Here is a 26,716-nt window from a genome sequence, read left to right as displayed (position 1 = left end):
ACCTCTGAGAGACCCTACACAGAGGCGAAGGAAAGGAAGTCTCAACAAGGATTAAGATAAGAGCAGGAATAGCCTTGACAGTCAGTTTTGCCTGCCAAATAATTATGCCAATGCCAGCCTGGTAGGAAATGGCAGTGATGGAGGTGCTGGGCGCAGTGGCCACGGGGGAAAGCCTCACCGACCAGTTGATCATGTTCTCCTTCTTTCACCTGTTGCCTTCCTATCTTCCAAATGTTGTTTTGTGTGATTGATATGCTTGTGGCCTGACCAACTCTCTCTCTTGAAAGGACAAGTCCAAAATGTAAACACCTGCTTCTTTGGGTGTGCTCCAGGGTAATCCAACTTCCATGAAATCAGATTTTCAGGTGTTCTGCTCCACAGCACTTCAGTCTTTAGCAAACAGAATGTGTGTGTGTGTGTGTGTGTGTGTGTGTGTGTGTGAGAGACAGTGTGTATAGCCTAAATGGCTGTACTGATTAAGTTCAGATTATATTAAAACGGGGATTTTGACATAGGATCACTTCCCCCACCCCCCAATATGTTTGTTTGTTTGTTTGTGGCAGGGTGAAGTTTAACTTGTTGACTGTTTCAGAGAGCTTTTCCGTTTTATATTATGGAGCGATGTATATAGGCCCAGCACACTGTTCCCTTTACAGTATTTTGTTCCAAAGCTCTGAGCTCTACTTTCCTCTGCTAAATCAGTGAGCTGGCATTTGCTAGGTGATTTTTACAGGAGCCGACTGAGATTGTGTGGCTTCAGAGTGAGTGAGTTACCTACACTTTGTGATAGTAGACTGCCCTCTCTAGTCAAACCAGGTCTATGCAAATGCATGTTATTTTTCACAGAAAGGACGTGTGTGTGTGTGTGTGTGTGTGTGTGTGAGAGAGAGAGAGAGATTTATTCCATTGGATAAACAACCCAAAGAGATGCTGTGCAGAGGATCATCTTTATAAGTAGTGCTGAGCTTCTGAGACAGGAGCAACGTTGTCTCCACCTTCCCCATCACCACTTTCTTAATCTCTCAGGTAAAAATGACTATTCCCATTCTTATGTCCCCTTGGCATGTGCTGGATGTACTTCTAAATACTAATGTATTTTTGTTTACACGTATGTCTTCTCCTCCGGAGGTGGTACCTCTCTAAAGGTAGGGACTTAAAAACACTTTGTATTCCTAGGATTCATATATCATGTAGCAGGTCCTCAATAGTTAGAGGAACAAATATATGAAAGAATTAAACTAAAGGAATTTAAGATTGGATGCGGTCTAGAACCTTTAAAAATGACTTACGACAATCAATCTCTATTTTTAAGATTTTATTTACTTATTTGAGAGAGAGCAGAGCAAGAGAGAGAGAGAGAGCACAAGCGAGGGGAGGGGCGGAGGGAGAGGGAGAAGCAGACTCCCTACCAAGCAGGGAGCCCGATGTGGGGCTTGATCCCAGGACCCTGGGATCATGACCTGAACCGAAGGCAGACGCTTAACTGACTGAGCCACCCAGGTGCCCCTGGGGTCTTCATATATCTTAAATTGTATCAAGTTATATCATGTGTAATCCTGGAAAGAATAGATTCGTGGGTTATGAGTGAACATATTTTGGGTCCTGTGAGGCTGTCATTGGTCCACTGATCTAAAGCATAAGAATTTTCTGTTAACTTAAGTTGAAGACTCAAAGGCAGAGAGAAGCTTTCAATTTGTAATAGTTGATTGATTTAAAGTGTCTAAATCAGTATTATTAGGATATAGTCAAGATATGTAATTATTTAGGAAACAGACCTTTTTCCCTACTGTCATTCTCCAAAATGCTTTTTAAAAAATTTAGATTTGTGTTAAAAAGTAGAAGATCACTTTAAGAAGTAAGGCAGCTTGAATGTTTTAATAAAATCTCATTTTCCGCAGACAAGACAGACTCCTATCTGTTTCTAACCACTGGTTAGTCATGGTGGGATTTGTTTGGCTTTTATGAATGCCATTAAATTTTAATGTACAGATCAGATAGATGTCTTATTGTAGAGAAAATGGTACAGTATCTGTTTTAGCCCTATCATTTTACCACACAAGGGAACCATTAGTGGAGAATCAAATTGATTCCTGCAGAGCTTTTCGATTTCATCATTTTTTTTTCTGTTTCTTTTCTCCATGATGGTTTTTTATTTTTTTCCCACATTTGAAACACTTATGCAGTAATTGGATCCTTGCAAGTAGGTGTAGCACAACCATTGCATTCTGTGATTCTTAGGTTTGTTTGCTTTAATTTCAGCAGCATTCATGTTACCTGGAAATAAAATCAAGTTTTGTGGCTTTTTAAAGTTAATGATTTCTATGGGCCTGTACTGGGTGAAAATTCATTTATTTGTTCATTCAGCAATTATTTATCAGACATTTGTTATGTGTCAGGCATTCTGCTTTGCGACTACATTAATGAACAAGATAGACAAAGTTCTTGGCCTTGCTGACCTTAGAGTCTTGTGGAAAATAGAGAAAACTAAACTGAGAGGGTGTGATAAGTCTCATGGGAGCACATAGGAGAAGTACTTGTAGATTTGGGATGGTTTCCTGAAGGAAGAGTCATTTAAAGGCAGAATCTAAGAGAATAAGTAGTGGTTAGTAAAGCAAAAGAGGGGAGAGAGAGAGAGGTGTTTGAATTAGCGGGAATGGATATAAAAAGTCTTGAAGCAAGATGTCAGTGCTCTTTCAACTAATGGTCTTCAAAGAGTGGTTGGCCGTCCCTAAAGATCTTTTGAAATACTTCTTTTGAATATTTTAAAGTTTTCATTTACAAATTTTTATTTATTTTATTTTAATTCCAGTGTAGTTAACATACAGTGTTTTGGGGATGCCTTGGGTGGCTCAGTCAGTTAAGCATCTGCCTTTGGCTCAGGTCATGATCTCAGGGTCCTGGGATTGAGCCTTGCATATGCTCTCGGCTCAGTGGGGAGTCTGCTTCTCCCTCTCCCTCTCCTCCATGCTCTCTCTCTCAAATAAATAAATAAAATCTTAAAAAAAAAACCCATACAGTGTTATATTAGTTTTAGGTGTACAATATAGTAATTCAACACTTCCATACAACACCCAGTGCTCATTACAAGTGCACACCTTAATCCCCATCAGCTATTTCACCCTCCTCCCCCACCTCCCCTCTGGTAACCATCAGTGTGTTCTCAACAGTTAAGAGTCTGTTTCTTGGCTTGTTTCTCTCTTTTTTCCCCCTTGCTCATTTGTTTTGTTTCTTAAATTCCAGAAACATTTTTAAATCATAAGTTTAACTAGTTGCACAGCATGTATTTTCTGCCATATTACATATTATATACCTGTCTTAAATATATTTCCATGTAATTTTGGTTCATTTGATTTATGGAAAACATCTGCCATAATCATTGGCAAAGCCAGTCCTCATTGTGTATCTAGCCAGCTGAATCAAATTTACTTTTTTGAAACTCCATTTTTTAAAAAGTTCTTGCTTTAGTCAGTTGTCTTTTAAACATATTTAAATAATAAGAATTGTTTTTATATTTACTCACATAGTTAACATTTAGTTATTTATAACATTTTGTTGTTTGTTAGTTGTCATTTTTTTCCCCCCTTTAAATCTAAGTTTCCATCTGGTATAATTTTTCTTCTTCCTGAAGATTTCCTTTAACTTATCCTATAGTTCAGGTTTGCTGCTGCTGAATTCTTTCAGCTCTTACATATCTGAAAAAGTATTTCACCTTAATTTTTGAAATGCATATTTTTTGGGGTATAGATTTTTGAGGTTGACAGGTTTGTTTTTTTCTTTCAGTGCTTCACTGTCTTATGGCTTGCATTGTTTCTAATGAGAAGTCTGTTATTCTTTGTTCCTCTGTATTTAAAGTGTCATTTTTCTCCTGCTACTTTTAATATTTTCTCTTTAATCTTGGTTTTTAAGCAATTTTATTTATGTTCCTTTAGGCAATTTATGATGTTCCTTGTTGTAGTTCTCTTGATGTTTTTTGTGCTTGGGGTTTATTGAGCTTTTTGGACCTGGGGCTTTATAGTGTTCATTAAATATAGAAAAATTTTGGCCATCATTTCTTCAAATACTGTTTTCTGTCTCCCTCCGTCCTCTCTTTTGGGGACTCAAATTGCAAATATATCAGGCTGCTTAGAGTTGTACCACAGCTCAGTGATGATCTGTTCATTTTTTTTTTTTTTTTTTAAGATTTTATTTATTTATTTGAGACAGAGAGAATGAGAGAGAGAGAGAGCACATGAGAGGGGGGAGGGTCAGAGGGAGAAGCAGACTCCCTGCCGAGCAGGGAGCCCGATGTGGGACTCGATCCTGGGACTCCAGGATCATGACCTGAGCCGAAGGCAGTCGCTTAACCAACTGAGCCACCCAGGCGCCCCTGTTCATTTTTTTTAAGTCTTTTCTTCTCCCTTGTTTCATTTTGGATAATTTTAATTGCTATGACTTGAATTTCACTGATCTTTTTTCTATGCCATATCTTATCTGCTAGTAATTTATTGAGTGTATTTTTGTATCTGAGACACATTTCCAGTTGTTCTGTTTGAGGCTTGTTTTTATATCTTTCATTTATCTATTAATATACTCAAACTTTCCTTTAGCTTTTGAACATATAGAATACAGTAGTAATAATGGTTTTAACATTCTTGTCTATTAATTCTATCATCTGTGTCATTTCTGGGTTGTTTTTGAATTATTGTTTTTTCTTTTCATTGTGGGTGGTGTTTTCATGCCTATTTAATTCCTGGCAGATTTCAATTGGAGGCCAGTGTCATATTGTTGCTGTAACAAACACAACACAAATGTTTTGTCTTCCAGTTCTGGAGTTCAGAAGTCCAAAATGGGTTAATTGTGTTTCTTCTGGAGATTCTAGAGAATCTGTTTTTTTGCCTTTTCCAGCTTCTAGAAGCTGCTCAAATTCCTTGGCTTGTAGCCCTGCATCACTCTTACCTCTGCTTCTGTCGTTGTATCTTTTTCTGCTTCTTTTGTTACATCATAGTGAAATAATACCTTCAATGTGCAATAAAATAGCTGTCAACCTAGAAATCTGTACTACTGAAATAGTCTTTGAAGTAGAAGACAAAATAGACATTTTCAAACAATCAAAAATGGTTACATTTTGTCACCAGCATTCTCTTAGTAGAGGAAATTCTGAAGAATGTAATTCAGACAGAATCAGATGATTCTAGATGTAAGGCCTGAGATATACGAGGGAATGATTATCCAAAATATGGGACACTTTGTTGGTAAATATAAACAAACTTTGACTTATATAGTATAACAATGTAAAATCTAACAAGATTTAAAGGTTTAAAATGAAAGATATAACATTTTATACATGAAAACAATGTAAACAAAACAAAGCTTGAAAACAGTAGCATAAAGGTCAGGAAAGGGATGATTGGGAATTCAGGAAAGGGATGATTGGAAATTAAGTATCCTAAGATCATTTTTTGTTTGGGAAGAAGGTAAAAATATTGACTCATTTTAGATTTTTATGAGACTGATGAACTGCCAACTGTGTTAGGAGGACAGCTTTTATTTTGGATTTTTAACACGCCAAGTATGCATGCTGAAGTATTTAAGGTAACCACAAGAAGCACAGAGTGTATAACCTTTAAAATTGTAAAGGGAATAAGAAAAAGGTAGAAAAAACTAGCAATCTTCTCCCTGCCCCCCCCCAAAAAAAAGATAGGGAAAAATATGTTAAAGTTACAGGCCATATGGAAAATAAATAATAAGATATGAAAATAATTCTAGGGGCACCTGGGTGGCTCAGTTGGTTAAGTTTCTGACTCTTGATTTCCGCTCAGATCATGATCTCAGGGTGGTGGGATTGAGTGCCGAGTCGGGCTCTGTGCTGGGTGTGGAGCCTGCTTAGGATTGTCTCTTTCCCTGTCCCTCTGCCCTTCCCTCTCTTTCTCTCTCTCTAAAAAAAAAATTCTAAAAAAAAAGATGGGTTGGCTGGGTGGCTCAGTCGGTTGGGCGTCTGTCTTGTGCTCAGGTCATGATCCCAGAGTGCTGGGATCGAGTCCCCAAGTTGGGCTCCCTGCTCAGCAGGGAGTCTGCTTCTCCCTCTCCTCCCCTGCTCTCTCTCTCAAATAAATAAACAAAATCTTGGGGAAAAAAAAAATAATTCTAAATATACCAGTAATATTAATACATTTAAATGGGCTAAATCATTAAGTTAAAAGTTCCTGAACTGGATTAAAAATATGTAGCTATATGTTATTTAAAAAGATATATCTAAAACACAATGTGACAGAGAAATTGAAAATAGCCAAAGAAAACTGATTTGCAATATTAATGTCAGACAAATTAGACATTAAGGCAACAAACATTATTGGAGATATAGAGAGGTGTTACATAATGATAAATAGGTTCAGGTTATATAATAATTGTAAACTCATATGTACCTAAAAAGTTAGCTTCTATATATATATATATATATAATATATATATATAAAAAACACAAATAGAACTACAAGGAGATATAATCTAATCTGTTGTTATGGTAGGAGATTTCATCGCTCAGTAATTGATAGATAAAAGACAATAAATATCAGCAAGGATATAGAAGATTTGAACAGTTTTAATTAACAAGCTTGAGCTAATGGAATATGTAAAATATTTCACGTAAAAATTGGAGCATACTCATTCTTTTCAGGCACACATAGAAAATTTATAAAAATTGATCATGTGTTAAGCCATCAAGCTAGCCTCAACACATTTCAAAATTCAAAGCCTTGTTATCTTACAGGCCACATTCTCTGGCGTGATGCAGTTAATGATAAATCAATAGCAAAAAGATAACTAGAAAAGCCCCTTATGTTTTTTTTTAAAGTATATCCAACAATTCATTGTCAGAGGTGTCATAATGAAAATTATTTAGAGCTGGATAATAACAAAAATGCTACCTGTCAAAACTCTTGAGGCCCATAAACATTAAAAAACAAAACAAAACAAAACAAACCCACTCCACCCACAACAGTTTCATTAGTAAGAGGGACATGCAAATTAAATTCACAATAATTTAGCATTTCACAATGACCACATTGACATATTAAAAATTCACAATGCCAAGGTAAGGTTGTGGAGCGATTGTGAATGCTGCTGGTCCGCGTATTTAATTGGTGTAATCACTTTGGAAAACTCTTTGGCTTTCCTTGGTAGAGTTGAATATAGCATTTTCTGCAGCCCAGTTTTTCCACTACTAGATATACTGTTCGTGTGCACCAGAAGCCAGTATACGAATGTTCATAGTAGTAGTATTGATATAAACACTAGTAAAAAATATAATAACCTAGAATACCTCTAATGTCAATCAGAAGTCGAATGGGTAAATTATGGTATATCCATACAGTGGAATATGACCCATTAGCTATAGTCCTCAACATGATGGGTCTCAAAATCATAATATTGAACAAAAGAACAGTCACAGAAGCATATATAACAGTACAATTACACTTATTTAAGATTTTAATATGTATAGACAAAACTAAATGATACTTGTTTAGGTATGTATAGATAGATAGGTGCTGAAAGTATACAAAAAATCAGGAGAATAATTAATAAAATTCAGGATAATGATTAGTTCTGGGAAATAAGGAATATTTGGTTAGGGTGGGGCTTCTAAAGTATTTGGTAATGTTTCATTTCTGAAGTATGATTGTTGTATATGTGATATTTGCTTGAGCATAATGGTCATACGGTGTATAATTTTATTTTGCAATTTAAAAAATATAAAAATATTCTTAACTTCATTAATAATCAAATAAATGCAAATTAAAACTATGCTGAGTAAAAAGCACCTGCAAAATAGGGAAAAAATATTTGCAAATTATGTATCTGATAAAGATTTAATACCCAGAGTATATAAATAATTCTGACAACTCAACAAGAAGACAAACCCAATTAAAAAATGAACAAAGGACTTCAATAAACATTTCTCCAAAGAAGATATAAGATAGCCCACAGGCACATGAAAAGATGTTCAACAACATCTTTGGTCAGTAAAGAAATCACATCAGAACCCAATGAGATACCACTTCACACCTGGTAGGATGGCTTTAACCCCCCAAAACCTTAAGAACCAAAAAATAACAAGTGTTGGCAAAGATGTGAAGAAATAGGAACCCTTCTATAAAGCCGGTGGGAATGTAAAGTGGTGCAATTGCTGTGGAAAACAGTTTGGCATTTCCTCAAAAAATTAACTTAGACTTCCACTTGTAGGTATATATTCAAGAGGAATGAAAACCTGAATCCACATGGAAATTATGTATGAATGTTAGTAGCAGCATTATTCATAATTGCCAAAAGGTGGAAGCAACCCAGATGTCCATCAATACATGGATGGATAAGCAAATTTTCAAATTTTTGCATATATACATACAATAAAATATTATTCAGGTATGAAAAAGAACAAACTACTGACACATGCTATAACCTGGATGAACCTTGAAAACATTTATGCTAAGTGAAAGAAGCCAGACACAAAAAGTCACATAGTCACATGATTCTTTTTATATGATATATCCAGAATTGGTAAATTCATAGAGACAGAAAGCAAATTAGTGGTCACGAGGGGATGGGGTTTTGAAAGGGGGAGATCGGGAGTGATTACATGCTATGTTTCAGGGTGCATTTCTGAAGTGATAAAAGTTTTGACCCAAGAGAGGTGGTAGTTGCTCATCATTGTGAATACCTAAATGCCATTGAATTGTATGTACCCTTTTTTTTTTTTTTAAAGATTTTATTTATTTATTTGAGACAGAGAGAATGAGAGAGAGAGAGAGAGCACATGAGATGGGGGAGGGTCAGAGGGAGAAGCAGGCTCCCTGCCGAGCAGGGAGCCCGATGCGGGACTCGATCCAGGGACTCCAGGATCATGACCTGAGCCGAAGGCAGTCGCCTAACCAACTGAGCCACCCAGGCGCCCTGTATGTACCCTTTAGAGCAACTAATTGTGTGTTATGTGAATTTCACCTTAATTAAAAAACTGTATTGAGATCCAGTTTTGGTCTCTCATATTGGTGAAGATAAACTTAAGTTTGATTATATACCAAGTTGTTTAGACTGAGGAAACAGGTACTGCTGTCATCCATTGTGGGGGGAATGTTAATAACCTCTGTGGATGGTAATATAGCAACATTTGTCAAAATTGTAAATGTCTACACCTTTGATTCAGCAATTCCTCTCTGGCCTGTATCCTACAGATATATACGTTATACAATGATATTTTTCAAGGTGATTTTTTTGTAGCAGGCTAATAAATTATGGACTAGTTATGTAGCTGTATTAAAGAATGAGGAGGCTCTTTATGTACTTTTATTAGAATATTTCTTAAGTTAAATTAAGTGGAAAAAGCAGAATGCAGAGAGTATGCCTGGTATGATCCTATTTGTATAAAAAAGGTGGAAGCCTGTTTTTGTTTCTTATGCATGAAGTGTCTTATTTTAAAGAATACAGAGGAGTCTCATAACATTAGTTGCAAGTAGATGGAATATGAATGCCTAGGAGATAGTGGAAAGAAGGTGATTTTTCACTGACTGTCATATATATGAATATACATATCTCTATAAGTTAAAATTAAATTAAAAATTTAATTTAAAATTTAAAAAGGAACAGTAAACAACCAGTCTTTTAAGAGTGATCCAAAGCCACAGCAATGAGGTCTTGCTCTTTACTGATTCATTCATTCATTCATTCATTGTTACATATGATCAGGTTGTCTGTATTATTAAACTGTATTAACATTAAACTATCAATAACTGGTTCAGTTATTAATGCTAGTGACATTTTATTTTTTATTTTTATTTTATTTTATTTATTTATTTGAGAGAGAGAATGAGAGAGAGAGAGAGCACATAAGGGGGCGAGGGTCAGAGGGAAAAGCAGACTCCCTGCTGAGCAGGGAGCCCGATGCGGGACTTGATCCTGGGACTCCAGAATCATTACCTGAGCTGAAGGCAGTCAACTGAGCCACCCAGGCGCCCCACTAGTGACATTTTAATTAACAATATAGTTTTATAGGTTTGTTTTCAAACAGTCCAGTGGATTTGTCAAATCCATTTAGCTAGATGAATGGGAAATTTATGCATTACTTCATACTTTTTGTTTCCTCCTAATCCTTTCTGTTATCTGATTATTAAATTTCACTTAACACAGTGCTTTGGCATTTTAGTTCCAGATAATAAATCTGAAACTGTTGTCAAGGATTTCCGTTCTTTGTGTAGTGTCTTTTAATGGCAGTGTGTATAGGGTGAGAAAGAAGAAAACAAAGGAGTTGCCGAGATGTATAGCAACCTAAAGTGAAAGGTCTAAAACATTTTGTCATCATTTTTTGTTGCCAGGAAATAACAAAGAACGAGGGCTTAGTGCAGTGAATGAGGTGAATGAATGAATGAATGGATGGATGGATGGATGAATGGATGTGTAGCCCTTAATTGTAGATTTTAAGAGCTAAAAACTTGAGTCCTATTGTAACTTGGTCTTGGCTGTTTTCCATGTCTGAAAAAAAATGTGAATATGTCCCTTTACATTCTTTACATTTGCATGTCCTATTCTTCTGTTTGGTTCTGCCAGGGAGTTAACTCCATGTTCCTCCCCACAGGGTTGAGAATGCTTGCACCAAGCTTGTCCAGGCAGCCCAGATGCTTCAGTCAGACCCTTACTCAGTGCCTGCTCGAGATTATCTAATCGATGGGTCAAGGGGCATCCTCTCTGGCACATCAGACCTGCTCCTCACCTTCGATGAGGCTGAGGTAGGCAATCTGAGGCCCATGCAGACCTCTTCCAGACAAAAGTCTTAAAGATAGTCTTGAAGGTAATAATGGAGGATTGGTGATGATTTAGGATGAGAAAATGTTGAATAGCTACCCAGCTGAATTAGCATGTTTTCCACTTATTGTTCACTCACTCGACTAAAAACTGAAATGCATTTTCAGGTTCGTAAAATTATTAGAGTTTGCAAAGGAATTTTGGAATATCTTACAGTGGCAGAGGTGGTGGAAACTATGGAAGATTTGGTCACCTACACAAAGAATCTTGGACCAGGTTAGTCATGTCCAGTTTTTATAATAAAATGTTTTTATGGATTGTCCATGTCTGATCGAGGTGGAAGGAGGACTCCCCCCTGCTTTTTGCAGAAGATAAGTAATGATGCATTGGGCTTGGAGGTGTATCTCCTCTGTTGATGGAGCTGACACTGTGTTTCTACTGAGGAGATATCATTGTCTCTGAAAGCTGAATTTGCTTTCTACAAATCCTGGCCCTGCCTAATGAATTAAACGAGGCGTTGCAAATGTTGCTGGAGAATGTAGGAAATACTTTTCTATTAGTGTAATGCTTAAGGCCACCCTGGATTCTGACCTCTCCATTCCACATTATCCAGCATTCCTTCGCTGTCTGCCAGCTAGCCTGTATCTCTTTAATGACCTCTTGGCGCGTTAATTAGCCCGCCTACTATTATGGATTCATGCCCTAGCCCGAGGCTGCATAATATCATCAGACCTAGAAGGAGAGAAGAACTACTGTGACTAAATCTCATTTTGAAATGATTGTTTAGTCACCCGAGAATTGAATATTCAAAATACATGAACAGGTACCAGCTTTTTCTGTTAGAGCCATGTAACATGAACTGGAGGGTTCTTAAAGTATGATTGAGACCAAACATCAGATGTTTAACTTGTCAATATTAAAGATCGCATACCACCTCATGAAAGTCTTTTGTATTAGGTAAAATGATTCTTAACAGTGTTTTCATGAGGTTCCGATACAGTCATTTTGTAAACATATGGCATTTAAGAATTTCTCTGAGCCATCACTGAAGATCAGCAGGAAATGCCTTTAGAGCAGTGTTCTTTAAACTTTCCCATAGCATTGGGAAAAGAAGTTTATTTCTTCAAATAAAATCTTAGGCAGAATCTCAACATATAAAAGACAAAAGTGGAGCTACTCTGAATGGAGCAGGGACAACCCCTCCTTTTCTATCTCCCTTTGGTACCCCTTGATGATCTGTGAAACCTTAAGAAATCCTATGAGCAGTTTGAAAATTAAAGCTTTAGAGAATCACATAGCACCTTTGAATAATAACCAAAGTAAACAAAAAGGGCTAGCAGGCCGATTCCAAAACACCAGATGCTTTTGATTGCTGTCCTAACTATAATTATTTTTATAATATTTTTGTTTGTTTCTAATTATAAAAATAGTACATGCTTATTTTGGACAATTGGAAAGAACAGAAAAATAGAAAGATGAAAACAACACACATTGTTGTAATTCTTAAGATTTTCTTCAGCCACTAGCTTCTCAGTATTAGGCTCACATGAGATGCTTACGTAGGCGCAGTGGCCAGATACGTGACATGAACCCGGTATGCGTGGTAATAACCAGGAAAAATATTTTTATTATTTTTTACAAATATATATTTGTTTTTTTCAGTATGTTTTTGTATTTGTGAATGTATTTATGTCAAACGTGTGAAAATGATGTCATATTTAGGATTTACATTTAATAAATTACTTTCAATTGAAATGAATGAAGTTGCATTAAGTTCGACCTGTCCAGAAGATTCTATATCATAAATGCTACAGTTCAGTGATAGTTCTCTGGGCAATCAGTTTGGATTTTCATAGTCGTTCATAATGGATTTAGGCTCAGAATTCCAGAGTCTGGAACGTTTCACTCTTAACCCTGCACAATTTATTCCTTGTGCCCCAGGAATGACAAAGATGGCCAAGATGATTGATGAAAGGCAGCAGGAACTGACTCACCAGGAGCACCGAGTGATGTTGGTGAACTCTATGAACACCGTGAAAGAATTGCTGCCAGTTCTCATTTCAGGTATTTTCTGCCTGTACCTGGTCTTACAGAAAAAAAAAAAAAAAAGAAAAAAGAAAAAAAGTCAACGTATTCTAAACTCTGATGTTAATTTTCTTTTACTGCTTAGTTGCATGTCCTTCAGGCTGGGTAAAAACGAGGCCTGATAGATTGGGTGCTACCTGATGGCTGCAGCTGATTGGCTAAGAACCAGTATTCATCTTCCGAAATGCTCTCCTGCTCCTGTTCTTTGTTTGAAGCTGCCCTTCTTGTTGCCTCACTCTGTTCTGAAGTTCTAGTAGGCCCCTTTGCTGGGAGGTGGGATATCTAGAAACTTTAGTCTTGGACATAGAAAATTTTTTTTTAAAGCTTTTATTTATTTATTTGACAGAGAGAGCGTAAGCAGGGGGAGTGGGAGAGGGTGAAGCAGGCCCCTCACTGAGCAGGGAGCCCAATGCGGGGCTCGATCCCAGGACCCTGGGATCATGACCTGAGCTGAAGGCAGATGCTCAACTGACCGAGCCACCCAGGCGGCCCTTGGGCATAGGAATTTTTACACTTTTATTTGTGTTATGAAAAGAAATTAGGAGCTGGCATGGATATTATAGAGCATTGTAGGATAAAGAAGTGAACCCAAAGCCCTTTTCAGTGTTACGCTAACACCGTTTTTCCTAAAAGAAATTTAACTGTTCTCTACATTACAGAGTTGGTGGTCTATACCACATGGGACCCCTTCCCCACTGGGTAGAGCCTGGTGGCTGCTGTCTCAGCTAGCAAAAGGGATCTGTACTCACTGGGTCTCTAGTATGTACCAGACACCTCATGGTTTACATAAGTTATCTTAATCAAGTTAAGGGTTAATTAGTTTAACTATCAGAGGGCAGCTCTATTTTCAGAATCTTACGAGGCATGTCACTGTCACCCCCAGCTCCTACCTCCCTGCTTTGTCATTTCAGATAGTAGCTGGAAAAGGAGAGGTGAGGGTAAGAGCTCAGAAAGCCCTTCTATGAACTAGAAAACAAAAACATTTGTAAGTAGAGTCTTAAAATCCCCATGGGAAATATGTTTTTGAGGCCAGTTGTTCCATGAGATAGAAGGGTTTTGGGAGTAAGATTTCTTTCTCATCTGGGTAACTCAATAAAGTGTTGATGAGTCTTTGTTTTAACAATTTCAGTTATTTCCTGAGAAGATATTCTCTTTCTCCTGTGCTTCAAATTATTATTGTTTTCTTCTTTACTCTTGGGGGTTAAAAATTTCCTGCTACATGATGAGAGAAATTCTGGAAGAGAAACTTGACACTTTGGGATCTTCCATTAGGATTGGGTGCAGCAGGATACTCCAGTTAGAGTTTTACTGTTCTCATCTTGTCCTGTTCGGTGTGTGTTAGATGGGGCCAGTGTCAGGGCTGGGATGATAAGTGATTTAGAAAGATACTGGATATTTTGTGATTGTAGCTCCTCAGGATACACATGTTAAATTAGCTCCCTGATCATGTTTTAATGATGTCTTGTACCTTAAAGTTGCTGATATTAGAACTTTATTGGCACACTTGCAGTGTTTTTTTGTTTGTTTTGTTTTTAATATATTCTTTTTTGTTGTTGTTAGGTTTTATTTTTTTAGGTAATTTCTACACCCAATGTGGAGCTCGAACCTACAACCCCGAGATCCAGAGTCACATGCTCTACCGACTGAGCCAGCCTCGTATATTCTTTTTAAGACCTTAGAAACCCAGAACATGTACTCGAAGTGTGGAACATCTTGTGTGAATGTTGTTATACAGCAAGATTAAATTCCAAGCTTAGTTTCTGATCCTTTGTTTATTTTTACAGCTATGAAGATTTTTGTAACAACTAAAAATTCAAAAAACCAAGGAATAGAAGAAGCTTTGAAAAACCGCAATTTTACTGTAGAGAAGATGAGTGCTGAAATTAATGAGATCATTCGTGTATTACAACTCACTTCTTGGGATGAAGATGCCTGGGCCAGCAAGGTAAGTGTTACTGGAGGGGAAATAAGCTAACTCCTGAATTCTCCCTTCACGCTTTATCTTGTAATTGTGGGTAGCGTAAGACCCCTCAGATATTATGAAATAATTTTTACTTCACTTTTCATGGGTTTCATGGGTTACTTGCTGCTTTTGCAAACTTCCTTTGCCCCAAGCTAGAACAAATAAATAGGTTTGTGGGGTTGAAGGCTGAGATGTGTAGCTTTTTCTTCAAGCTGGACACTCATTGGGTCTGGTGGAGGAATTCTTGTATGGTGTATACTCCCCTGGGTGGGAACCCTGCCTTTTTATGTGGATGGTTGTTGCTAGGTGACTGAGTAAGATACAGAACATGACTGTGACCGAATTTTATGGAGACTTTTCCTTAACCAACCTCTGACCTAAGAAATCTACAGAGGAAACTCCTGGCATTTCTAGGTGTGTCCATTTGTCATACCATTTTCCTTAAGGAAAGCTTAATTAAAATACTAGTTTTCACATTCGTCAGTGAGTTTTGAGGGGTCTCCTCACCCTTTATCTAGAATTTCCTCCTGGCCTCCAAAAGGGTTGGTGGATTCCTTCCAGAGCCTTGCAGCCGTGGTCTTATATTACTGCTGCTCTGGTCTACTTCTCTCTGTCTAGTGACTAGGAGAACAGAGGCACTTGGGTTTACACTCTCCTCGTAGGAGCCCAAGATACGAGCAGTGGGGGAAACACACTGTCTCCAGGATCCAGCTTCCCCACGTGGGACCCAAATGATATTTCCAGGGCCCCCCAGCAGGCTGGTAGCAAAGAGGGGATTTGTAGTGTGACTTCCATTGGGTACCCAGTAGGGCTGTATTTGTTCTCCAGGACACCAGGAAGGTAAGGTCAAAGCTGGGGTCTGAAAATCACATTGCCCAGAAAGTGAATCGAAATACGCAGAAGGAAATCAGCTTCTCCTAACTCTGGATTTGTTCACAGAGGCACAGAGTTCTTGAACGAGTTTTAAGACTGTGTTTTAAATCTAGATGGTGGAATCATTTTAAGTCTTTGGTATTTTACTTAATTTTGCTTTTGCATATTTGACAACTTTCACTTCCCTGTTATGACTTCTTTATGCATCTTTTTTTGTTCTCTTGTTTGTTTTATTCTTTTTCTCACATTTAGAAGGTAAGCTTTCTCTTGCCCTCTCGTCTCTTTTTTGCTTCAAAAGAGAAAAAAGCATGTCTGTGAGGTTTTCCTGTGCTGTGTGCTGTGCCCTTTTCCGTGTGCCGGTGTGTAACACTGTGCTCGAATATGCGTCAGAAGGTCATTTCATCTGGGCCTCGGGGCTCTGCCGGGCAGACTGACTCTGGCTCATATTGAGCGATTTCTTTGGGGAAAGCAGAAGAAAAGACATTACAAGGGGATATCAGGCTTTCTATATTTGGTGGGTGCTTTCATCTTTTTAAACAGGCTCCCAAGAACCGTTTTGGCCTGGTCATTCCCACCGACTTCATTTGAGGGGCGAGTTTCTCTCAGCTGGGTGACCTCCAGGTGACCTGTGTGGACCCTGCTCTTGGGGAATGATACTCCCAGCCGATGTCACCTCTCTGTTTGCATTTCCTCCCAGTCTCCTTTGCAGGCTCTAGAATTTTGCTTTTGGAGATGTGTCATTGAGGTTTTCAACCCATTGTGAAAATGAATAGGCTCAGGAGTTTAGATGGGGCACCTGTCCTTCACAATGATCCTAGCCTTCAGAATCAAAAGGGAAAAAGTTAAGTGTATCTAAAGTTTCTCCTAACTTCAGTCCGTGGTTCACTGCATGTTCTGCTAAGCTGTGAATCAGCCATGGTTCTCCATGACCTCACCTTTCCCTAACCTAATCTCTTTCCTTATTCTCTCTCCTTTGCTTCTAGCAGATGAGAAATAGCAAAAAAGCGGAGCAGGCCTTACAACCTCAATGTTTTTCTATGTTTGGAGGGGAAAAGTTACCCATCATTTAGTAAATAGGGGTTGCTGAGCTTTATTTTGTGCCAGTGCCATTGAGAGATGCTGCGTACATTCTTATAGCTGTCTCAGTTTTATGCTGATCTGGAAGGAACTAGACTGTAATGGGTGCTGCAAAACTTAACTGTCAGAATGAAAGAAAGTAAATAAAATTAGTTCAGCCAAAAGAAGCTCAAGTACATAATGACATCAGAACAAACAAGAAATGTTTATTTTTAAATCTCATTTTGCTTTTGTTTTATATTTACCTGGTTCAGAAATCAAAATGCTATAAAAAGATATACATGACAGAGCTTACTTCCCACCCATCCACTCTACTTCCCCCCACCCCTTAAGTGTGACTGTTTTTATTAGTTGCAAGAATAATTAGAAAAAAATTTTTACCTTGGAAATGGAAACTGGAAACTAGAATTTTGGTTATTTTTCAGTTTAGTAGCATTACGCTCTTTCACTGCTCGACTGTAAGCAGTGGATTAATCAGACCTTGCGTCTGTCTGTGGCCTGGGTCCCCATTCTATTTAACACATGCTATCTTTTTCCTCCTCTTGACCCTACCAATTAAGAATTAACTTTGTCTTACCATACTTGTTTCATGCTTCCCCATTGGTGCAGTTTTCTCCTGGAAAGTGATGGTTCCTCTAGAAAAGTGGGGGAAGAAAGTAAGTGGAAACAATTTTTGGTAAAAAGCGCGTCTTGCCGAATAAGTTAAGTTTTTAAAGAGGCAATGCAGGAGCTGATTATTTTACCTTTTATACCTACATTCAAATTACAGATTTACACATTTAAAAGTACTTTGAGTTTAAATGCCTCATTTTATTTTGAAAATAACAATTTCCCCCTCCTGAAATCAGCAGTCATTGTATGGTGATCATTAAAAATTAATTTAGGGTACATTATGAAACAAATAAATTTGTGAATTAAACACAATTCTAATTCCACCCTTTGTAAATTTAGCAGTGTATACTTAATCTCTCTCTTTCTTTTTTTCTATTTATATTAGTTGTTTCTTGATGCATGCTGAGATTTAAGAGGAAGTGAGAAAAATTTTAAGCTAAGAATTTTTTGAACAGTCCATAGGTGCTTCTACAACTTGTACCTTGAGTCATTACATGCTGTTACTCAGAATTAGTTCTTGTGGTGGATTCCTGCCACTGTGGGCCTAGCTGGTGGTGGGGTAAACGTAATAACTGACTCAGATGTCTTGCACAGAAGATTTCTGTACCCTACCAAAGAAGGAAATATTGGTTAGAACACATCAGCCTATAATAATACTTGCTCTTAACTACAGACCGCTGAGGTTTAAGTGTTAATTTTTTTATTTCATTTTTGAAAAAATAAGTATGTGAGGTTTTTTTTTTATTATCAGAATGTCTACTATGAAAATGAAACGTGATTTAAGATTGAATCAGTTAATTAAAATGATTCTCCTTTAGGTGTTTTATTTTTATAACTGGAATATAGTTGACGTACAATGTTATATTAGTTTCAGGTGTACACACAGTGATTTGACACTATGTGAGCTTCTTCTTTTTTTTTTTTTTTTAAAGATTTTATTTATTTATTTGAGAGAGAGAGAATGAGAGAGAGCACATGAGAGGGGGGAGGGTCAGAGGGAGAAGCAGACTCCCCGCCGAGCAGGGAACCCGATGCGGGACTCGATCCAGGGACTCCAGGATCATGACCTGAGCCGAAGGCAGTCGCTTAACCAACTGAGCCACCCAGGCGCCCACTATGTGAGCTTCTTAATGAGTCTTAGAGTGTTTTATTTTAGCAGCTAATACAGTAAAGGACTTATCTCTTGGAGTTTGAGATAAATAGTTAATTCAGGCATTTATGATATTTTAGCCCCTCCCCTCAAATTGGAGAAAAGCCCGAAATGTTAAAACAATTGACATTTCCCTTCTGATCCAAGTGATCTTTCAGTTGGTACATCTCATGGTCTGCACATAGGTGGCATTGAATTTTAGAGCTGGGAAGGTTTTCTTAAAGATGAGGAACTGAAGCCTGGGAGGGTAACTTACCTGAAGTCTCAGGGGTAGACAACTTTCTTTTGTCACTTCAGTGTAGTTTGTAAGATTTTGTTCTACTGCCCAATATATTCTTTCCAGAAACATCTTTGTTTAAAACACTGATGAAGGGGTAGAAATGCCATCAGGAATGGAACAGAGTGTGGAGTGTGGGGAGGGGAGGTGTCCGTGGGAAAAGGGAGAGTAGGTTGGGCAGCAAACAAGAGGGAGTCCTTAGTCCCTTATTGAAAATTTTCTAGAAGCTGGCATTGTAGGACCTCACTTTTTCTTCTGAAGTTCCCTTTGATTATCTCTAGGAGGAACTCCGTGGTTCTCAGTACTATTCAGTGTTCTTTAGATCTAATTCTATATTACGTTTCAGGAGTGTTTCAGTTCCTGGGAGAGCATGTAAAAAGGAGTTCTTTTTTTTTTTTTTTAAAGATTTTATTTATTTATTTGACAGAGAGAGAGACAGCGAGAGAGGGAACACAAGCAGGGGGAGTGGGAGAGGGAGAAGCAGGCCTCCCGTGGAGCAGGGAGCCCGATGCAGGGCTTGATCCCAGGACCCTGGGATCATGGCCTGAGCTGAAGGCAGGCACTTAACATCCCAGGCGCCCCTAAAAGGGAGTTCTTTTAAGGTTGTCCTTCCACCTTTTGGTGTGCGTGGGACAGAGCCAAACCAGTGTGGTTTTTTCATTTAAAACCTGAACTCCTCTAAGAGTTTTACTGTAAAAGGGACCTTGGGGGAGGTGACCAGATCCCTACCAGCTGTCCCCAAAGCTGCAGGCCTAGATCTGGTCTTTTTTTTACACTCAATCTTAAGAACAACAACAACAACAACAACAAAAACCCAGAGAAGAGATTGATGGAGACTTTTCTCTTTCCCAAATTTGAGATTTTACAGAGAAAATACTCAAATAAAGATGTTTTTTTCTCTTGTGTTTCATACCCAGATTGTACTCTAGGCACTTAGGCCTGACATGGTTTAACTGAAAGCTTTGTGATACATGGTATGGATGACCATGGGGTTGTGGTTATTTTCACTCTTTATAAATATATCTCAAAATTGACTTCTAGTCTTAGTTGTTCAGTGAATTGGTTTGTAAGCATATCCAGTATTAATATACTTCTTATGCTGCTTATGACAGTTCTGTCAATTCCATAATAAATACTGCCCTTCAAAAGAAGTATATATGAGATTCTTAGAAGACCAAAATATCTGTTCCCATGGACGTTTTTTATTTTAATAGATATGACATTAAAGTGTAATGTGTTTAAATGAGTATTCAAAACTTGTTCTGTTCCAGAAAGAATCTAAGGTGGTCCTTTCAGTTATTGTTTTAAATCATCAAAGTTGTCTAAAATTCATGCTATTAAAAACTTTGGTAACTAAAATTCCCAGTTTAAAAAATGCAGCTTCATTTCAATTTTGCCGTGGGTCATTTTTAGGGGAAAATGAGCACCTCTTAATTTTAACTTATTGAGGTCACATCATTTCCCACTCAGGAGTAAATTACTCACTTCCTGAGAATTAGATTCTTTCCTTGAAGTGTGGTGGCCATTCATACTTTATTAGGGAGAAAAAAAGCAATGATTTTTGAGGATACTGAATAGAGCAAAGCTACTTTTTTCATTATGTTTCAGTCATTTTGGGGCAATGAAGAATAAAATAAGTCATTTTGGGTAGTGAGGATTAGGATTTTGATTTCTAGAGCTTATTTTCTGGTCAGTATTAACCAAAGCCAAAATCAAAAAGGCAAAGGCTTGCTGACTATTACAAAGGGTTAGAAGAATCTTCAGCAACTCTTCTTGGTAAAAGAAAAAATTCACGAATTTCATTTAATATAAAATAGATAGGTTTGGTGTCAGCAAACCTGAGATCAGTTGGGTTTGTAGGACTGAGTCCTTGTTTCTTAATTTGTAAAATTAAATTATATTTAAATTTGAGATTCAGTGAAGTAATGAGGGGAAACAATACCTAAAACAGAACCTAACACGGAAGAAATCCTCAATTAAAGTTAGTTTCCAAACTAGTAGCCTTGTCTCTTTTTGATTTTTTTTTTTTTTTTAAGTAGGCTCCACATCCAACGTGGGGCTCGAACTCATGACCCCGTGATCAAGAGTTGCATGCTCTACTGACTGAGCCAGCCAGGCGCCCCCAAATAGTAGCCTTTAATTCTAGAGTAGACACACAAAGTATTTGATCTTTGTTCCCCTTGAATTTAGATTTTTGAAATGAAATCAATCTCCAGTTTTTTTCACTCTAAAAAATAATAATGTATTAGAGAAATGGTTAACAGATTTTAAATTATTTTTACATGGATATAATTTCTCTTTAGAGTATGCACATACTTCCCTAATAAGAGATTGTGAAGTTTTTTTTTTTCCTGTACCTAGACAAAGTACTGTAACTTGTGTTAGACCCTAAGGGCTATCTAGTTCTCTGAGGTTGGGATTTGCCTCAGCCTCTTTAAACAGGTATTGGTTTGGGCCTTGCTAATCTGGCATCAAGTGAAAGCTGACTTTTAAAGGCAGGGTTTGCTGTGCACATTAATGTAGGACAGGATGGAGGAGGAGTAGGTATTTAAGCCATTTGAGAATGAAAGCACTTAAAAAATGCCATTTGTCTACTTGCACTGATTACAAATGGATTTCAAAATAGATAGTCTCTGCCTTCTATTGAGAGATAGCCTCCATAATTCCATATAACTTGATAATAAAAAATATTTTGTTTACATTTTTTTCAGTAATTTAGTTCATTTCTCTTTAGTTGCTGTGACTGAGAATTTTGCTATTTAGAGCCTTTGATAGCCAAGGTTAAAACAATCTGTATCTGTTTAGATCGGGAAGGCGGAAATCCTAAAGCTGAGAGTCCTTATAGTTTGCATAGGTACGTGGGAAAAGCTGTGGTCAGGCTGCTGACCTTAAGCCTCTGAGCGCTGCCTGCACTTATTTTGTCCTAGTGCTGGGTCTTGTTTGGATTAGAAGTGGGGATGCTCCTTGTGCCCCCGTGTGGAAGAGTAGTGATACAACACCTTTAAGAACCCCAGTTTTGCAGGACTGGAAAGTGAAGAAAAGTTAGGGATTCAGGGCATTGCCTAGAATTTCAGAGGTTAACTCTGCGCTTCCATGCACAGAACTCTGTAAGAGCCAGTTCCCTAGAGCAGAAGGGAGTTCAGCTGTCTTTTTGTTTTATTTTATTTTATTTTATTTTATATTTTAGAGAGAGACAGAAAGAGAGTGTGAGTGGGTGGAGGGGCAGAGCGAGAGGGGGAGAAAGAATCCCAAGCAGACTCGGTGTTGAGCGTGGAGCTCAACTTGGGGCTTGATCCCAGGACCCTGTGATCAAGACCTGAGCTAAAATCAAGAGACAGACACTTAACTGACTAAGCCACCCACTCATTTATCTTTTAAGGTGTTTACATAGAGATTTACGAGATAGCCTGTCGGTTGTGAGGGTGAACACATGAGTATTTATTATATTGTTCTCTACATTTTTCTATATTTTAAAAACTTCATCAAACAGTTGGTGTATTTTTAGTCTGCTTCAGCTTGTCATGCTGTGTCCCGGGTTTAATGCTAGCCACCATGAATCCTGATTGCAAACAATCAACTGAGACCCACTTATTTTATCCTGCCTCTTCTTCTGGGTTAGGATGGTAAGGGAGCTAAGAATGAGGAGGATGAGGAGGATGGCAGGGAAGGCCAGAATAACACTTCTTTCTTGCGTTACATGGAGCGGTTTATTTGTGGAATTAAAACTAAATTGCTAGATTAAAATTCTCAATTTTTTTCCAAGCAGTAGTTCCAAGTTTCTCGGATTAATTCAGTATAGCGAAGCATCATCCAGTGTTTGTGTATTTCAGAGCGAGATGTAAGAGAACTGTGATTTGTGGCGCCACGTGCTAATGAGGCTTCCCGGATGCAGGGAGGGCTGTGCCAGGGCTGCGGCAGATGAATGTGGAGTGGAAGGCTGATAATGAGGCATGTGACAACAGGGCTTTTTCCTGCTGCAGACATGAAGCATCTCTTGGCTTGAGTGATTCTTACCAGTGTTCACAGTTTAGCAATAGATCAGAAAACAAAATAGAATTAACTGAAGATTTGCATGCACCATGCTGCATTTTGACAGAAATAAGCATTCTGGTGTGATGAGAGTATTTTCAAGGCTGTTGTAGGACTACCTTAGCTACTGTATGTTAAGTGCTGTAACTTTTTCCCTGTCTTACTGTGTATCATGGTATCTCCATTTTTGCAAAGAAAATAATTGTATTTCTCTTCAAAAGGACACTGAAGCCATGAAGAGAGCATTGGCCTCGATAGACTCCAAACTGAACCAGGCCAAAGGTTGGCTCCGTGATCCCAGTGCCTCCCCAGGTAATCCTCTGGTTCTTCTTTTCCGATGGATACAGTAACAAGCTAAAAATCAAGCAAAGAAAAGAAAGAAATCTTCCCATAATCTCATAATCCTGAGATAACTACTGCAACATTTAGGGGCATACTCCATATTCTGATAGTTTTGACTAATTGAAGCATTACTGGTCCTTAAAAGGATGAAGGACAAAGACTAATCACCTCTCATCATGGAGGAATTAGCCAAGCTGAACTGGGCATTCTTTGCCAGATTATTGGTTCACTTCTTCTCTGAATCAGAAAGGTAATTATTTTGAATAGAAAACTCTTATAGTTCCCATTGGGCAGATTCCATTTATGTCAACAAAGTAATTTAATTAAGCAGATTAAATGATGATGCCAATAAGAATTGGAAAGCAAAGTTGACTTATGTAAAGACCCAAATGGGTTATTGAGCTAGGTTTTATGGATTCTCTAATCTAATATTCAGTTTTAGATTAATATTTGAATGAATGTGAAAAGCCTAATGGAGGTTAGAGGTGCTAAGTAGTATTAAATGAGTAGAGCCTATTTTCATCATCCATATTCTTACCACAAGCTGCTTATCATCTTCAGATGGATATGATTCCAAGTATCTTTTTTAGAAGTATCTGTGGTTGAAACCTCACCCTCTGGTTTAAGGGCACTGCTTGGCTGTTAGTGATCAGATGTATTGTCTTCTATTCACTTGTCTTGCTGTTTTAAAATCATCCATTCCTTCATGAATGAAATGACTTGTAAAGCATCCTTGCTAAATAATTAATGCATCAACAGTGTAGATATTGAATATCTCTTTATTTTAGGGGATGCCGGTGAGCAGGCCATCAGACAGATCTTAGATGAAGCTGGAAAAGTTGGTGAGCTCTGTGCAGGCAAAGAACGCAGGGAGATCCTGGGAACCTGTAAAATGCTGGGGCAGATGACTGATCAAGTGGCTGACCTCCGAGCCAGGTAAAGTTCCTCTGCTCTTACCCAAGTTAGGTAACGGATCGGATGGAACTCCTGACAGAGTGATTCAGAGAGCAAGTCTCTGCTAATTATACTGTGTTCTTTTTGACTAATGGCTAACACAGATCATTATATTCTATTCTTTTGAGATTGAAGTGAACTTTTCCTTTGATGAACTTTTAAAATAGGCAGATGCCTTGTAGTAAAGTTGAAATTGAAATAGAAATCTGGTATCTTAGTTTCTAGCCATAGGCTTATGATGAATAAGGGGCGGTGGTGAAGTCTGGCATGGGTAGGCATATATTTTATGAAGGATGGGTAAAAAGAAACATAAAGAGTGAAAACATTGGAATTATTTCACATTATTTAAAAAACCAGTTAAGTCAGTTATCATGTAAGTTGGTTATTTCTAGGCTTTTTTCAGTTTCTATTTCATCATTATTCATTTGGTTTCATAATTCTTTTACCTACTTTAAGACTTGACTTTTAGAACTTTCCCCCCTGTAAACTAAATATATATAGCTTGCTATTAGGAAAACTCAGTATAATATAGGCTTCTTTGGAACTCATCCATAGAGTCAATGAAGTTCTAAAAGATCCTCATTTTTATGGAATTTTATAATATGGGCATTAGGGAAGAATTGAAATATGCTGAGATACTAGTGTAGATGAAGTTTAATTTGGCTTCAAGAATGTCATGAAACATCTTGAGATAATTGGAATATACAGGGTCTCCATACAAACAGGCCTCAGTAACACCCCTTGACATGTTGTACACTGTTAGACCTGGTTTCAAATGTATTAACAGAATAGACTTAAGAATACAGTTCTTGGGGCACCTGGTTGGCTCAGTCGGTGGAGCGTGCGACTCTTGATCTTGGGGTTGTGAGTTTGAGCTTCATGTTGGATGTAGCGGTCACTCAAAAAAAAAAAAAAAAAAAAAATATATATATATATATATATCGTTCTTTTTTTTTTTTTAAGTTTATTTTTTAGTAATCTCTATACCCAACGTGGGGCTCGACCCCATGACCCTGAAATCAAGAGTCACATGCTCCACTGACTGAGCCAGCCAGGTGCCCCAAGAGTACAGTTTTTAAAGGAGTGGTTCTTAACCTTTTTTGGGTCAAGATAATTTTTAAAATCTGATGAAAGCCATTAATCTGTATGTAAAAAAAATGCACATAAATGTGCCCGTATAATATTACGTATAATTTCCAGAGGTTTGTGGATTCACTGTAGGCCTGGAAGCTCCAGGGGTTTCAGGTCAAGAGTCTCTACCTTGTAGGGAGAAGGAACTGCATAAGTAAATGTGATCTCATTGAGCTCAGTGAGCCTTTTTCTCCCGCTGTGAAGCAGTCTCCCCTGTCATGAGCATGACAAGAACTTTACAGAAAGGACAAAAAGAAGTTCTGTTCCCGTTCGGAGAAATGCCAAAGCCGCTTGACAAGATTCTTGGCTCTTCTCATTTCTCATTGCTGGCTCTTTTGTCTACAGCCTTTTCACAGTGTGGTAGACAGTCCTCACTTGGAATTCTCGAATACACAGTTGTATGTGTTTAGAGAAAGATGAATTTGAGCAAGAGAACAAGGTGGTTGCTGTATGGGATCGACCGTAAGTCTGTAAAGAAAAGGCTCGAACAGTGATGAGGAGCTATGGGCCTGCTTCCCACTGGAGCCTGCAGTGTCCTTTCCTGATGAGAGATTAGGAAGCTATCTCCCTGTTAGCCTTTCTTAAATATGCCTGGCTATTTAACATTTTAGTGGCTGAGACTCAGCAACAGTTTCCTCATTGATAAGCTTCTTTTCAGTCACCTAGGGTTTCTAGGTTGTAAGGATCTATTTTCCCTCCCATAGGACTCAGTAAACTTTTACTTTGAATGAAAAATTATGTAGCCCATAAATAGTTTTACATTTTCACAGTTGGACTTTTATACTAAAAAGGTTTCTCATCATGAATTACTAGAGTTGAAGGAAAAAAAGCAAATTAAATCATAAAAGGTCCCAAAAGTCTTCTGCTTTTCTGTACATAAAAGGGAAGCCTCAGGGCGCCTGGGTGGCTCAGTCGTTAAGCGTCTGCCTTGGCTCAGGTCATGATCCCAGGGTTCTGGGATCGAGCCCCGCATCGCATCGGGTTCCCTGCTCTGTGGGGAGCCTGTTTCTCCCTCTCCCACTCCCACTGCTTGTGTTCCCTCTCTCGCTGTGTCTCTCTCTGTCAAATAAATAAATAAAAATCTTTAAAAAGAAAAAAAGGGAAGCCTCAAGTACAAATGAAAGGTATATATACCTTTTATATACCTGGCAATTAATATTATTGAGTTCATTATTTCAGATATTGGTGTAGATGAAAAATAAAGATGAATTTTAAGAGGACAGATAAATGAATGACAGATCCATGCTACTATTAAGAGAAGCAACGATGTTTTGGAGTTCATCCTACAATCAGAAGCTCGGGTTAGGAAGATAAGCCTTGCCATTCTATCTGCTGATAAAGTTGGCACCCCTTAAACTTCCAGACTCCTTTTATGAGGCCACCATTACCTTGATCCCAAAACCAGACAAAGACCCCATCAAAAAGAATTATAGACCAATATCCTTGATGAACATGGATG

At 38.0% G+C, this 26,716-nt stretch overlaps 1 protein-coding gene across 2 annotated transcripts in view; it reads left to right on the top strand.

The window, feature by feature from the left end:
* Positions 1–26,716, top strand: part of VCL (vinculin) — a 112,420-nt gene that overhangs the window by 53,539 nt on the left and 32,165 nt on the right. For both annotated transcript variants that reach the window (XM_036073051.2, XM_036073052.2), the window contains exons 3-8: positions 10,598–10,748; positions 10,932–11,040; positions 12,706–12,828; positions 14,634–14,794; positions 23,052–23,142; positions 23,961–24,108. In XM_036073051.2, coding sequence (XP_035928944.1) covers positions 10,598–10,748; positions 10,932–11,040; positions 12,706–12,828; positions 14,634–14,794; positions 23,052–23,142; positions 23,961–24,108 — 783 coding nt within the window. The remainder of the gene's footprint in view (positions 1–10,597; positions 10,749–10,931; positions 11,041–12,705; positions 12,829–14,633; positions 14,795–23,051; positions 23,143–23,960; positions 24,109–26,716) is intronic.

Source organism: Halichoerus grypus, chromosome 7 (assembly GCF_964656455.1).
Source record: "Halichoerus grypus chromosome 7, mHalGry1.hap1.1, whole genome shotgun sequence".
In the NCBI taxonomy this organism is placed as follows: domain Eukaryota; kingdom Metazoa; phylum Chordata; class Mammalia; order Carnivora; family Phocidae; genus Halichoerus; species Halichoerus grypus.
The sequence above is the reverse complement of the archived record's forward strand: the minus strand, read 5'-3'. Positions and strand labels throughout refer to the sequence as shown.